The 16,268-nt window shown below is 32.5% G+C and overlaps 1 protein-coding gene across 9 annotated transcripts in view; it reads right to left on the reverse strand.

Annotated features, from left to right (window-relative positions):
• The window catches only part of LOC119839709 (small conductance calcium-activated potassium channel protein), a 172,354-nt gene continuing 156,086 nt past the window's right edge, over positions 1 to 16,268 (reverse strand). For 2 of the 9 annotated variants that reach the window (XM_038366140.1, XM_038366133.1), the window contains 13 exons: positions 12,904 to 13,033; positions 12,256 to 12,351; positions 11,361 to 11,534; positions 10,821 to 10,844; positions 10,142 to 10,284; positions 9,928 to 10,032; positions 8,121 to 8,256; positions 6,624 to 6,734; positions 5,817 to 5,944; positions 5,269 to 5,338; positions 3,821 to 3,940; positions 2,961 to 3,103; positions 1 to 2,286 (listed from right to left, as the gene is read on the reverse strand). In XM_038366140.1, the coding sequence (XP_038222068.1) occupies positions 2,133 to 2,286; positions 2,961 to 3,103; positions 3,821 to 3,940; positions 5,269 to 5,338; positions 5,817 to 5,944; positions 6,624 to 6,734; positions 8,121 to 8,256; positions 9,928 to 10,032; positions 10,142 to 10,284; positions 10,821 to 10,844; positions 11,361 to 11,534; positions 12,256 to 12,351; positions 12,904 to 13,033 (1,534 nt within the window). In that variant the 3' untranslated portion in view covers positions 1 to 2,132. Of the gene's footprint in view, positions 2,287 to 2,960; positions 3,104 to 3,820; positions 3,941 to 5,268; positions 5,339 to 5,816; positions 5,945 to 6,623; positions 6,735 to 6,787; positions 6,899 to 8,120; positions 8,257 to 8,647; positions 8,784 to 9,927; positions 10,033 to 10,141; positions 10,285 to 10,820; positions 10,845 to 11,360; positions 11,535 to 12,255; positions 12,352 to 12,903; positions 13,034 to 16,268 lie in introns of all 9 variants that reach the window. The other 7 variants (XM_038366141.1, XM_038366137.1, XM_038366142.1 and 4 more) reach the window with 5 other exon arrangements.

Raw genomic sequence — 16,268 nt, forward strand, 5'->3', positions numbered from 1 at the left:
AACAAGAGAAAAAAATAACACAGTATCATAGTTGTGGTGAAATGCTAATATTTAGTACCGTTAGTAATTAAAAAACGTTATAGTAGCGTGAAAATTAAGCATAAGTATGTCGATAAGAAACAAAAAATTTAAATTAACACAATCTTGTGGTAATAGTAATGTTGTGTAAAATCAACTCCTACAGCTAATCAAATATTATTCTAATCTACACTAATTGGTGTTTCATATCGAACATCTAATAGGAATTTATATTCTTACTAAATATAGAAATCAATTTCTTACAGATTAGCAAAATATATCGCAACAGAAACGAACATACCTAATTACTAAAATATAATATTTTTGCCGTACTAAATAATTACTAAGGCCGCATACTGATAACTAACTATAATATTTTACCCTTGTCTATAAATACAATTATACCAATATTTGAATATTGTTTTAAACAAAATGTTTAAATATAAATCATTTAGAATTGTATAGATAATAATATAGTTTAACAAAGTATAACATATACAGTTTAACAGATATAAATATATTTTGTTATGTAATCCACAGATAAAAGAATTGTGTAATAAATTTGAAGGACTACAAAACAGTTTAAAATTAAATTTTAATTTACAATCAATATATAAAAACACACAGTATTACATTGGCTACTCAATTTCAACGCATTTTATTATTATATTGGACAATGTGATTAAAATTTTAAAAATATTCTAAATAGATTAACGTACAATTAGAGTTTTTATGTTACTCTCTAAATATCTATGAATGAATTCAACAGTGACGTAAGACTAGATATAAATATTGGGTATTTCAATAGGGAGATACATTATTAAAGTGAAAATGTTTTAGACGATAATGCTAACGAAAAATATAAATAAATTGTTCCCACAACTCCTTCTCATACAAGCTAATATTAATTATTATACTCTTATTACGTACTAGGTACTATTTACAGGTTTAATGTTATTTAAGATAATAAAACTGAATTATCGAAATTTTTGTAGTGTTTTAGGCACTATTTAGACAGCCATCAATCTTAATGTCTTAATACGAAGCTTGCTTATTCTAGGTTATAAAAATTACATCTACGTCAATCAGTAATAACAATTCTTTAAACTAAGTGTGTAAACAGTAAAGAAACCTATAAGGTCTGTAAGATGGTTAGCAGATAACTCTATACATATAGCAGAAAAAAATTAAATCTCATTGTTTTTATTCAACACTAATATGCATTTATTATATTGTATTATACTATACCTTATACTTATCTGATACAGTATCTGTTTCTTTAAAAAACCTGATATACTTCTAAATTGTATTTTAATTGTGCATCTTGATATTAATTTAATGTTTGAGCTATACCTTAACTTTTATTTATTGAACATGATGCATTTCTGCTATATGTATTGTCCCTGGCTTTACATTAACTGCACTATGTAGTTTATACTTATAAAGAAGTGAACAAGACTATAATATCTGTACCTATTTCTCGCTGCTTTTAAACATCTATACACTACGTGTATATAAAAGTTCTATACAATTCTCAAACAGTTGCCATCAGTTACATGTGTTGATATACTGAGTTAACAAAACACACCTAAACAAATAGAATATTTCTGACGTGCTTCATTAATTGTACAAACAAATTAAACTTATTGATAGTTCATATAAAATAATTTCAGGTTCACCTTAAATAAGACATGAACATTATTTTTACAAACGCTGATAATGTAATCAAAATATCATCTAAGGTATTGGCTAAAGCGTCTTTAAATAAAGCATCGTAATCACATCGGCTCGTCCTTCTGTCCGTTCATTCACTATCTACGTAACACTAAACAGTCCATCACATCCGAAACTTTAATGGAACAGCGAAGAAAACTACGGCTGACCTTATCTCGCTCCGCGCTGACGATCCGGGGTAAATATTTCACTGTCATTTAGCACTTTTTGAACACGTCCATTAAAAAACATCAGTAAAAAAGAAAGTTTCGGTAAAGTCATCGAAATATAAAGTGAAACAATTTACCCGATGGCCTCGTGTAACAAAAGGGGGGGGGTCAGAGGAGGGGCGCCGAGTTTCGTCGAGTTCAGCACAGGAGTTCGGAGTTGGAAGGCGGTACTCAGCTGGGCAGAGGCGGACGGGGGTGCGGCGCGGGGCTTGGAGGCTGCGGCGCGGGGGACGGCGCGCCCGCGCTCTCTGGCGCCGAGTGCGCGCGCGCCGCCGGCTGCAGGACGGGGCTCGGCGGCCAGGGGTGTGTGGTGGGAGGAATTGTTCTGGAAACAAGCATCACAATTAAGCAAATAATAAAACTCATCGTCTGACTCATCGTCATCGTCTGACTTTACATGGCTCAACGAAATGTTCTGAGTAGATCCAGGTAATAAAAGTACTTTTACATTCTAATTCAATTATTTCTAGCTAATTGTCAAACCAGAAATTCATTAAGAATAGAATAAATGGATTTAAGTATGTTTTAAGATAATAAATATTAGATGATATATCTATTTGAAAAATATAATTCAAATTATATTACAAATTCATGAGCAACCTTGGTAGTTCTTTTCCACTCTCTACTCCTCCTTCAAAAAAAAAAAACCAAAGCATTTATTTAGCTGAATAACATCTAATCATATTCTTTAATGTGGACTACGCTTCGGCACGAATTGGGTTCCCAGTTCCCATCGGGGAAATATCTCACTCGCATTAATATCCGACGTGTAACAATAACATGCTACTTTATATCGTACAATGAATAGGGGACCGGAGGCTTTTTATCCTCACCCTTCTCAGTCCATTCCTTCTTTCCAGATGTCAATCTTATCTTTATCCCTTTCCCCTTAAACGCAGGCAACGCACAGGCACTAGCTCTGCCAATGATCATGGGGTGATCCCTTACCATCAGGAGAACCACCACATCAGTTGCGCATAAAAAAATGACTACAACAACCTGACATATGGAGAAATATTTGCTGCTGGCGGAGTTGGCACGGCCGCCGCATCTGGGTGCAGGAAGTTCCTCCTCTGCTCTGCTCTCTCCCAACACTGCTGTAGGCACCGCGCCATCACATCAGGTAGACTATTCACTTGTTCCTGGAATTGAGTTATTGTCAACCATTTATAAACGACTAGACGCTCCTCCCGGCTCCGCCCGAATACCAAGATTACTGTTTTATCCCAAGGGAGCGTTTAATCGAGATAAAAACCCCACCCAAATCAGCTCATACCCTGTCTGTATACCAAATTTCATCAAAATTCGTCCAGTAGTTTCAGCGTGATTGATGAACAAACATCCAAACACACAAACTTTCACATTTATAATGTTAGTTCTATTTTAAAACTTTCTGGGAATCTCGATTCGTTAAAATACCCCTAAATTATATAATGCAAAAGGATACCAACTGACTAGGTTACTATATAATATGTATTATTCGATGCAATTTTCACGGAGGGCATTTCTTCAAAGAAATATATATAGAAAGTGAAATCTTATATCGTTAATTCCTGCACTGTGGTAGGACAAATATGTATTAATTTTTTCTCTATCTAATAAATATTAGTAGTCCTTCTTTTTTCAATAGCGTAATTTATTGTTTATTATTTTCATAAGTAATCTTTATTGAATATTTCAATCAGTATAACCCCATCCAATGTTTCAAGTTTTTCCTAGATTTTAACTCATATATATTTTTAAAGAAAAAAGAGAAATTCACACATTTTTTTGAATTATGTATGCACCCCGTTCCCGGTGCAACGTTTGAGCGACTATAGCAGCCCAAATTAATTTTCTCATTATAAACGTAATCATACCTGTAATGTAGTTAATTTTTCTTCTAAACTCGTCAACCTTTCTTCTATGCTATCTTGTCTTGAGCTCATATCTGATACTATCTCATAAACCGTGTTCTGGGTCTGTAACAAGAAGGGGTCCTACTATCAATCGCATTGCAGCTCCATACTCATTGACGGTATTAGTCACTATTTAGTGTTGAGTGTTATGTCTTGAATTTATGTTATATGTGTAGGATTCAATTATTTCATAATAAATGTAACTATCAGCATCTATTATGAGTATAAGGCTTAGTGAAAAAATTAAATATTATTGATTTTCAATGTTCTTTGAATACACAATAGATTGTTTATAATTAGAGTAAGAATGTTTAAGAGTTATGGACAATTTTTTTTATTTAAATATTCGTCCTTCGTGCCTTGAACAAATAGTATGTTTTTATGTTTTTCTAACTTTAGTGTTACTTTACAAAATAACAAACATTTCGTTACCGTAATAGTACCGTACCACCACTACCAAAACAAAGCTGAATTCACCGTTTTACTTGTGTTTTGTATATCTTGGAAAATGAGTGTATACTTTGTTTTCCCATAACAATACAATCGAATAATTAATTATTAAAACACCATGCAAGCTACTGTCTAATTCAGCTATAATCATGCGCGTAGCTAAGATGAGTGGATTTGTAAATTCTACAATCAAATATCTAATTCTACTTATTGGCGAAGGTCAAATTTGGAAATAGGATCCATCGACCGCTAAAAAACTAAACTAATCTAGTCGTGTTACTATGTTTTTGGTATTGCATCATTTTAATCAATGTGAGATGTGTTTTCTAAGGGAAAAATGTTTGAAATAAGCGATTGTAATAATTTATTTGTAATAAATGTTTGAAATAATTTAAGCGTATCTATGTTAAATGGAACTTTTTTCGGATATTTACATCATGGTTGACAAAATGTCGAGTGAGACTAAATGGAGGCTTTATATATCATGAATTGTATCTATCATTGTGGCGGACTATGGGATATAAAAAAAAATCTCCTCGCATAAAGCTACTTAGACAAATATAAATTCAAACACTCTAAAACTATTTCATTGTTATTTTTGTGCTTCAATTCTTCTTCGTTTTTTAATGTTTTTTCCTTAACAAAAACAAGAAGACGATTTTCATAATAATACGTATGTACCATATCACTTATAATTAAAAAAAATAACTATGTGTCAAGCTGATACAATACTACTACAATACTACTGTAACAATACAGAAGGAATAAAATAGAATCCATAGGAAGACTGACTAAGTAAATGATAGATACAATTAACCAATTTGTTGTTTATTTATTCAGTTATTATCGAAGTGTGCATTTAAGGATTCAAAATTTGAGCCGTGCTCGCTAAATATCTATATGGGAGTGTATGTAAGTAGCATTTACTAGCAATTCAAAGTGATTAGATTTTGAATTACCTTCGCCATGTCGGTTATTGTGTTGGCGTTGTCCATGAGCTTTCTTTGATCCATCTTTACTTTTCTTAACCTGAAAAATAGTATCACAACATAACATTATTTATCTTTATTCTGTATAAAAACAGGCATGTTATTGTGCACTCCTTGAATAATAATAAGCAGATAGGAAATAATATGTTTATTATTCAAGTAAACATAAAAATTTAATGTATAAGTATACTTAACAGCTCGCAGAATATTTTTATAGTATTTATGTATGTGAGAGACTAATGAAAAATTCAATGATAATTATGAATAATGATTATGTGTGATGAGTTTTTTATAAACTTATTAGCTTTTGGCCGCCGCTCGCACGCGTTAAATTCGGAGTAGTTTAAGAAATGTTATTGTACATATAACCCTCCTCTTAAATTACTCTACCTATTAAATAAAACCCCATCATAATCCGTTGCGTAGGTTTAAAGATTAAAGCATATATAGGGACAGAGAAAGTGACTTTGTTATACTATGTAGTGAATTATATTAATAGCTTCATCAAAGGAACTTACGCATAAATTGCTAATAAAAACTTTCTCTGGTGCGTCCTCACTCGGCCCGGATGCACCCTCTTCACCAGACGGGTGTGTTTATATATTAACCAAGTCTCTCTCAAAACATTTGCCGCAGCGTTTTTCAGCTGAAATTTTATAATCCATGCATCGTTATTACGACGTAAAACCAGGTAATGCAAGCGAAACTAAGGACTAAGGAGTAACACACTCTTTGTCTAATAAGGATTAAAATTCAATGGTTTATATATCTATATGGGTATATTTAATTTGGAACACACTTCATCTACCCACACATAAAGATTTTTAATATCTAGTTATGTCCGTCATAAAGTCACTAAACTATGTACGAAAAATACAAACGTGTATGATGATTTTTATATTGCTAACGGAATACACTGTTAAATATGGGGCGGGAAAATGTTTCTATTCAAAACATATGCGAAAATATTTAAAGTTTTGTTTCAATGTTATTAAAATAATATATATAGCTGTTATAATTTCTTAATACTTATAAATTTAATTAAATTTTATGAACGTCTATTTTATCTATAATGAATAAGCTAATACAAACTATACCTTTTTTATTTTATAATCTACTCTTAATAAATTGTAGCGTATACAAAATATCACTGTTAGCACTCGAAGACAGTTAATTTCAAAAACAACAATATTCAAACCTAGTTAAAAACAACAAAGGTAATATTCCTCTGGAGTATGAAACACCTACACAAGAAATAGTCTTAAGCATTGAAATCACGCACTGTCTTACCTCGCATCCGGTATTCTTTCGCACAATCACCTTACCTTTTTCGTGAGCTGAGTTTCCATCATGAAGTTATGCACATGCTTCTCTGCTCTAGTTAACTCTAATTTTCTCGAAGCAACGGTCACTAATAATGCTGTGCATCCAGCCCCCTGTTAATTAGATTACAATAATTGTGATGAACCGACATCAATACAATACTTACTCTTTTAGTAAGTTGTGTGTCCATCATGAAGTTATGAACGTGCTTCTCAGCTCTAGTTAATTCTAATTTTCTTGAAACAACCGCGACTAATAACGCAGTGCATCCAGCTCCCTGTTAAGTGAATACCTTAATGTAAAATGCAAGCGAACGTGTAAAAGCATTCAAAATTTCTCATTCCTTAAACGAAAATGCGTTATCGAGGCTAGAAACAAAAACAAAAATTATTTATCGGCTATGTGATTTATTTAACTTAGAGTTTAAGTAGCGCGAGGATAATAGACACAATTCAGTCAGAAGATAAATCAAACATGCAAGAATAAATATGTGAAGCGTAACAAAAATCGATTAAAATAATCCTCGTTTCCATTTTGCATCGATCACCCTCATCATTTATGTTAAGGTATATTAGTATTTAAGTGTCTCGACACTTGTTTGTAATTATATAATTTTAATAAGAGTTCATTTAACTTTGTGCTATAAAAATGTTCCTAATGACAAAAGAGTTAACGGAAAGTATGGAAATATCGTTGGCTATGTCAAATAAGAACACTAACGAAACGTAGCAGTGACTTTTCTATTCAACACAACGATGTTTCACACTTCAACTTTTCCACAAGAAGAAAGTTTTTAGTCATGAATTTGTGATTAATACTTCCAATCCGTGCATTTTCATCTAATTGTGCTAATCGACCTCATGATTATTTGAATACTACCACACTTCGTTAAACCCACACAAAACTATTAGAAGTGCAATCTTTACACACTTTCAAGGTAAGATTACTTTAGGAAAAGTGAGCCATTTTAAAAATAAGTTCATTGTGCATTTTAGTGAAAGAGTCAAGTGAAGAGAGCAAGAGATAGAAAGGAGAAATGAAGCATTCCATACTACTGAATATGTCTAAAAATTAGCTGGCTTTAACAGGGAAATGGACGTTTCATTACATCAAATATATTCAACGATATTTACGTGATTGAAATTTTTGCATCAATTTGCTCAATTGTTAATAACAGTTCTATTAAAGTGTACATCGAGTGTGAGTGATAGAAGGCTTTGTGTAAGAGAATATATACTTAAATATCATATTGCATTATTACACACACTTTCGGCATTATATTCTGTGAACATACAGTTAACATTTATTACATCGAAGTATTAGTGATTCCGACATGATGTACATACATTATTTATTTGTAACTTGTACATCCGCTATAGAGTGTTGACTGACGTTATAAACATAGTGATTTAAAAACAACTCTGAAATATATCAGAACCTTTAGTGACGTGACGCAACTGTCAGTCAACACATAGACATTATTTTATGAAGCAACTTACCATAATGCCGGTGCTAACAGCGATACCTCTGCCGCAATATGTGTTTGGCACAATGTCACCAAAACCAACGGAGAGAAAAGTTATTGCGATAAGCCACATCGCATTGAGTAGGTTAGCATGTTCCTCATCGTGAAACCTTTCGAAAATAAATTCACCTCCTTAACGTTATACGCATAATATTGTATTTTTTACATATGAAACAATCCTGTATGACTGTGTTCTCCTACCTACAGATGTACGCAAGCTTATTTCATTTGGTGAAATGAAAGAGTTGATCGAAATAAGAAGAAAAACTGTGGAAAGAAGGAATAATAACGACCTAGAAGAGTTTGACTTTGATCATTAACATTGATCCGATTGCATTTAACATTGGCACATAAAATGGCTCACCTTTACCGATGTATTGTATACCTGTAGTTTAGACATAGCAAGAGCGAGGGGATTCATCTTGCTTTGTCTAAATTTGAGTAAGCTGTCCGTGGAAATTATTTGTTTATTGAATAGGCCTACCGCAATGTCATACATACCACCATACCGCAGGTAAGAGTAATGCCACGGCCGCAGTATGTGTTGGGTACGATATCACCGTAGCCGACACAGAGGAACGTTATAGCTGTCAGCCACATTGAGTTTAGCAAATTGGCATGGTCTTCATCGTGGAACCTGAGAGCCAAAATGCCCGACAAGAACCACATGATAGCCGTATACTTCACCAATTAACGTTAATTGTATTTAGAGAACGAAAGCTTTATAAACGAAGTTAGACACTGAGTTCGATACTTCATAAAATAGACTAGTACATAGTCACATGAATTTATTACTAAGCAAATATCGCATGCCTTCCAACGGTGAACAGTCTTTTTTCTACATACACACTAATACGGTTTTATTGGTTGAATACAACGTGCAGTCTAAACATTTAATTCGACAGAAAACCAATTACAGATAGCCATGCTGTGAAATACCAATTAGTGATACGGGGCTACAAGAACAGATAACACTTATAAGAGAGCCGTAGCAACAGGAAGGAAGAGACACAGAGTAAAGTATTAGAAAGCGCCTGCGTATTACAATTTTAATATTGCTCAACATTGCACGAGTGCAGTATTTGTGCGTTTAATTTATTTTGTAAGCTTGAAAGAAATTCTTATTACCATTAGAGCCATTTTGTGCGTAGCTATGTTTATTGTACAATCAAAAGGTGAATCACTTTCATACATCGTGCCTTTAAGCGCTTCGTTTTAAAAAGCATTGTCAACACTCAATTACGATTCACCAATGTGCGACAGAATCTTGCGTAATATTATCTTGAATTGCAACACCAAGAAAATCACAATAAACATTTATTCTATACTATACTATAACACATATCTATACAGACATTTATACATCAATGTTCTAACACATTTGAAAGCTACTTTTGCAAAAATAGTCAAAGTCAAACTCTTGTATTTTATTGCGTTGATTAATCAACTACGTTTCTTCAAAGTATACGAAACAAATATAAGTAAGGAAACACAGGGGATAAAAAGCAAAACAAATGTTTTCACAACGCCACGATACATAAGCATTGCATGTCCATTTAGGCATTACATCGAGTACACTGTTACAATTCAAAACATATGATTGGTGTTTGAACTAAATGATGAGAGCCAAAATACTGATGAACAAATAGAACAAATGAATAGCTTATACAGGAATGTGACTAATGAGAACTTTAATGATTTCGTCTTTATTATTGGTACTTATTATAGCGTATATTTTAACTTATAACACATCCGACACAGATACAATGATCTTTACTAACCTCTCACATTGACGAAGCGTCCAACTTGCAATTATCCATAAGGAAACCATGAATACAAGTAACACAGTTCCCGGACATATAGTCATAAGAGTCTTCAATACAAATCTGGTGATTACAACGAATTTATTTTAAATAATACAAAAAACAAAAGAAATGAATTACGTCATACTTCTCATAATCCATAAAGCGTAATATTCGCGTTAAAGTTTCATACCTAGTATTAAAATTAATCCTGTTCAATGCGCCTATACTTCTAGAAGAAGCGTCGGTAAACAGTTTACTGTGAAGTAGCATAACCCTGCATATAAGGTAAAGACGAAGAAACATTGGTAGTGATAGGGTTACATCGTACGGTACCTGAAATGAAACGAAATTACTACGTTCATAATAACACAATAAATACAAAAAGCAATGTTATGTAGGTAGTTTTGAAGAGATATTATTAACTGTGACATTAGCATTATCAAGTAAACAATCATTAATGTAACATTAAAACATATTTAATTTGTATCAGAATCACACAATTTGCAAAAACAATACTGCAATAATTTCATTAGGACGTGAAAAACACAATAACAAGCACACACACTTTGAAAAACGGTATTTATAATTAATAATTGTAGTATCATTGTAAAGATGGCTAATCTAACTTCGGAAATCTGTGTGTGAAATCGATTAATCGGGTTAGCACATGTCATATACTAAAATGTGATGTATTTACAAAACAGAACACCCAACCCCAATCTAAGCCAGTTCGTGTAAAACAATTTCTATGGGTTATACAATCACGATAAAAATTAGACGACGTACAAAAATGAACAAAACATAAATAAACATGCCATAAAACGGACACACTAACATCACTTAAAAACACAACTCGTCATAATACAGACCTGTATTTGTTTATACATTGTGCCCTAGAGAGGAAATCAAAATGAATATCAGTTCAGAAAAGATAAATAAAAATTCAATTATAAAGATATATGGAAACAAATTTCAAAATAAAATAAATAAAGTTAAAAAAATTACTTGGAAGACGCATAAACTTTTACATAAAACGAAGGCATACTTATATATTTGCCAATTTAAATTGTTTCAAATATTTTTGAATGCAGCGACAATGAGTGTTTTCTTTCAACAAATCGTACATTATAGCTAAGAGCATATCAAAGAATTTTGCTAATTTCGTTCAGAATGCAATGCATTGGCGGCATCGACTATTTTCATTGCATTTTCGTTGCGTTTGTCCGAGCTTAATATCTCAATATATTATACAGGGTTGGTAAATTATAAATTTTTGTCCGAAAAAAGCTGCCTTAATGAATGTTTCCTATTATTGTCAATAAAATATACAGTCCACCTCATATATGTTACTTCCTATTAAAAAATCAATCTGCAAGGTTTATTGGATATATGTGTAACCGTATACTTACAACTTCTACTCCAATAACTCCTCCTTTGTTGGCCAATTTAGTCGTCCAAGTGAAGGTATATTGACCCGGTATGGGGTGAACCGCGCATATGGTAAGTTCTAGACCGATTTGCGCTATTCTCTGCCACGTCATTGCTATCCGCCAATCGTCTGCGCAGTTGTCTATCATAAATAACTGAAAGATACAAGGTTGAGTCAATGTTACTGAGGGAAGGCACAATCAGCGATAAGGGGAATTTTACTTTAAGTCTGCGTCGTGCGTCTTTAAATCGCTTGTGCTCTTATAGATAAAATAATTAAATACCTAATAGATAACAAAAAGTGTTAAAAAAAATGAAATTGTGGAAGCCATAAAATGAAGCTTATCTATATAATTAATACTCAATGCTTTATATTAATTAAACAGGTCGACTTGTTGTCGTAATTGAGAAATTTTAAAGAGCTGACAAATTTTGATCACGTGGCGGGATTCGAACCCGCTTCAATCGCCGAACTAACTTCTCGGTGATCTGTGATCCCGCCTCAGAAATTGAATTTCGTGTCGGTTTGTAGGGGATAACCCACTCTAAAAACTATCTCTCTTTAAAATTTCTCAATTTATAAAGCAACTAGCGCTCTGCCTCGGCTTCGGCTGTGGTATATATATAGCATATACCCGTCCTCAATACATGGGCTATCTAACACTGAAAAATTTTCTCAAATCGGACCAGTGGTTCCTGAAATTAGTTCATTCAAACCAACAAACAAACAAACAAACTCTTCAGCTTTATAATATTAGTATAGATGGAACGCTATAAAACTAAATGTTAAATTTATATAGTAATTTTTACTATCAATCTTATTAGTTATTTAATGATGACTCGATAAAATGATCATTAACATTGAAAATGACTTACCTGTACTTCTAAGGCGTGATACGCGACGATTAGGCCAAGTAAAATCACAGTTGACATTGATATAAGCGTTTTGAGAGCCTGAGAATATATTGAAGCCTGAAAATTATAAAAATTAGCATTATTATACGATAAAATTACAGAAATATTGCATTGTAATTGCATAGAATCTATCACAAAATATAATAAATAAAATATCAATGTATTTTATTTTTAAGTGTTCGAAACGCGATCTCGAGAAATCGCGTTTAAAATCCGATCAGTATGTGGTAGTCGAGCACGCTTCGGCACGAATTGGGCCAGCTCGCAGCGGGGAAGTACCTCACCCCAACAGAAGACCGGCGTGAAATAGCATTTTGCAGTGTTTCGTTCGGTGGGGAAGCCGGAGGCCCATATCCTTTTCCTCCCAGTCCTTTTCTTTATTCCTTTCGCCAATTCTTTCTTAATCCCTTTCCAATTTAAAGTTGGCCTTCCATTTGTAGAGGCGTAAGGTCTGCGATAGACCTTATGCCCCTCCAAATGTTCATGGGCGCTGGTAACGCTTACCATCAGGGGTCCCACCGGCTCCATTGCCGACGGTGACATAAAAAAAATGTATAATACTCGCGTAAAATCAAATACTATGCGTTAATACTCTTAATTTATTCCTACCTTACTATATACACCTGCACTGGACAGTTCGTTTTCTATTACCATTATTATAATACCAAACATGCCCATAACTAATGCGTAGTCACTTATCCTTTTTCTCTTTTCAAAAAGTGCCTTTCTTCTACCTAACCTGTAATAATAAAAAAGGTTATTTTATTAATTTAGAATATACAAGACTTGATGACACAAAATTTAAAAATGAATATGGTCATATTATGCTTTTTGGTTGTTATAGTAAAGTTATTGACCCTCATAGGAGACCTGTGTCCTAGCTGTGGGAACACATATGGGCTGGTGATGATGATGATGATGATGAGTAAAATTATATCAGAAATAGTAATACACTTGGTTATGGCTGTTTTAGGCATTATCGAATACTCGTTGTAGCGAGCTCTCGTGAATGAACCCGCGCGCAATAAAAAGTATTTTTATAGCTCATGTGTTATTCTAATATAAAAGCTGCAAATTACTGTAAATAACATCAAAATCTATGCAGGGGTTTTCGTGTCAAAGAGTAACAAACATATATCCATCACTAACTTTGAAATTTGTAATATTAGTAAGATCACATTTTTGATTTTAATGCGCTTAATATATTTTCATCAATGATTATTACCTAAGCTCAAAATAAAATATTTTCTAATATTATAAAGCTGAAGAGTTTGTTTGTTTATTTGTTTGAACGCAGTAATCTCAGGAAGTACCGGTCCGATTTGAAAAATTCTTTCAGTGTTGGCAAGCCCAATTATTGAGGAAGGCTATATATGTGCCACAGGCGAAAACGGGGTGGATCTCTAGTAACAAATAGAAGAGAAATATTTTAGAAAGTTCGAAAATTCGATCGAATGAAAATAAAACAACAGAGAAAATTGATCTTATCAGTTCGAGCTACCATAAGGAATAACCGAAACAGCGTTTTATTGATAAAAATCCTAGTCAATAAATAACTTCGGAAAATTTGTCTGAAAAAATTATGAATGTACTTAGAGGATATTGGATATCAAATTTATCGCGAGTCAAATGGCTGACAAAATAATTCGCCTAGAATGGAGATCGTGCCGAAGGCTTAGTATCGCAGGATTAACTTTATGGATGGGTAGCGGAACATATATACGGTCAGTTGGTATATTGATCGAGAAATTTACCTTATAAATTATATGCATGTTCAGTTTAAATGGTTTTAACGAGGGGAAACACTGGGTTTATAGGGAAAAATAGTGGAACATACGGAGAATACTCTTGGACTCACAGTCGGTCATAGCTATTGGACCACGTTTAACACGTCTTTATAATAGCGAGGTTCTATTATAATCTCATTAGCCGAAAGTAAAGGTATATTATATATTTTTATTAAAATTTTAGCTTAATGCGTGAACTTTGATACACAAAAAATTTTTCAATATTAAAGCGAATAAATACGAATGAAGCGACTTCCAACTTATGAGCATTAGCACTATCTTAATCTATCACGTGATCATAGAAAGATGAAAAACATAAAATTAAATTAAAAGAAGCTATAACACATTGTCTATAACCACAGACGTAATACAGTAAATAATAAATAGTATTTGGAATCGATATCGAAATTGATTTCAAATAAAATATTATCAATAAACAACAACACTTCTATAAAACAAAAGAAGATTTCACATAATAAGATGATAATTATAATGCATTTACAAAAGGCAGTGTGTGTGCGTAGTGGCTGCAAAAGATTCAGCAGAATGTTGCAAGCACACACACCACAACGCTGATAATTCGAACACTACTTATATTGAATGCAAATTATTTTATAAATGCACATAATATATAACTTATTCTAAAGCTCACAGAGTCTCATATTTGTTAGGTTTCATCATTGATTGGTTGATTATTTACAACCAAGCGCTAATCCATGCAGCCCCGACTACAAACACAAACTGATTTATAGTTAAAGTGTCACATTAATACATTATAAGACTTGCATCGATACTAATGATAGACAAAATCGATCGGTCACACTGCAAGTTATATCCGTTATTCAAGGTTGTCCACTAATCGGAGCTAAGTTTTTATGGCTTCTTAAGAGCTTTCGGAAGCGAGTCGGGAAGTCGCAATCAAATTAGGGTATGCCTATTGATATTTGATAAGGTAAATGCTGGAAACATTATTTTTGTTAATGAAGCATGCAGTAGTGAGTAGCACGTATAATTAAAAATATATAAACAATTTAAATAAATAACTTTCGATTTATATTCTGATATTGATATATATGTAATTGTTAAATTTAAAGTGTATCACATATATCAATTTTAGCATTTATTTACAAAAAACTGGTAGTACACATTAGTTACAACGAGTTTTGGTAGTCAAAAATATTCATTTTAGCATAATAAAGAAGTGGTGGAGAACACTTTTGAATTTAAACATACAATTTATCATTCAAAACGCCGAGAGGGAACTTAACTAAAAGAAATATCCTGGCCCGTCTCCAACCCCTTGTATTATAACAAGACGTCTCTGCTATAGAATTAATGAACCGATTCTAACTTGGAGTATTTCTTACGTTTTGTATATTCTTGTTAGTTACAAATGACGCCATTATATTGGTTCTCCTCCGTTTCCTTGCCGTTGAATTTCTTTTTAGAATTCATATACGTCGTTTGTAAGGGGCTTAAGTTTGAAATTTTAAAATTTTTAACAAGCTTTGTTTGGATTTCTAACTGTCTTTTTTTAACAAGTATTATATTATATGAGTTCTATTAATTGTAATTAATTCCCGGGGGTAAAAGTTTAAAATGAATGACCTGTTCGGATATTCACCATTGATAGTTGTTAAATCTTAGGTTCTACCGGAAAATCTAAGTTCATCAAAATCTAAGTAAGTACAGTTCGGATTGCTATTAATACTTACCGCATAGTTTCGTAATTCGATCTTATCAATCTAAATAATCTCATCTCCGTTCCACACTATGCATATTGATTCAATAATCTGAATTAAAATACGATAATAACAGCGTTTTTCGTGTATCAATTGTAGATATACATTAATTTAATCGTATTATAATACGATCACAATAAACATTATAGAAACATTTTATATTAATATTTTTATTGCAATATATTTATCCATTTATTTGGTTTTAAATCTAGAATGTTTATTCTTAAATGTCCAAGAATTATAATAGCAAATAATTAATCATAGATATACGCAATGCAATTATAGCTAACATATCAGATAATTATTGATACAATTCAATACACCCATTAATAGGCAAAATGAAAGACATATGCAGGCATATATTATACGAGTCTATACTAATTCAATTGCTGATTACCAAATAAGTCCATAATTCAATAAGAGCATTCGTTTACAGAATAGGTAT

The sequence above is a fragment of the Zerene cesonia genome, chromosome 4 (assembly GCF_012273895.1).
Source record: "Zerene cesonia ecotype Mississippi chromosome 4, Zerene_cesonia_1.1, whole genome shotgun sequence".
Lineage (NCBI taxonomy): Eukaryota > Metazoa > Arthropoda > Insecta > Lepidoptera > Pieridae > Zerene > Zerene cesonia.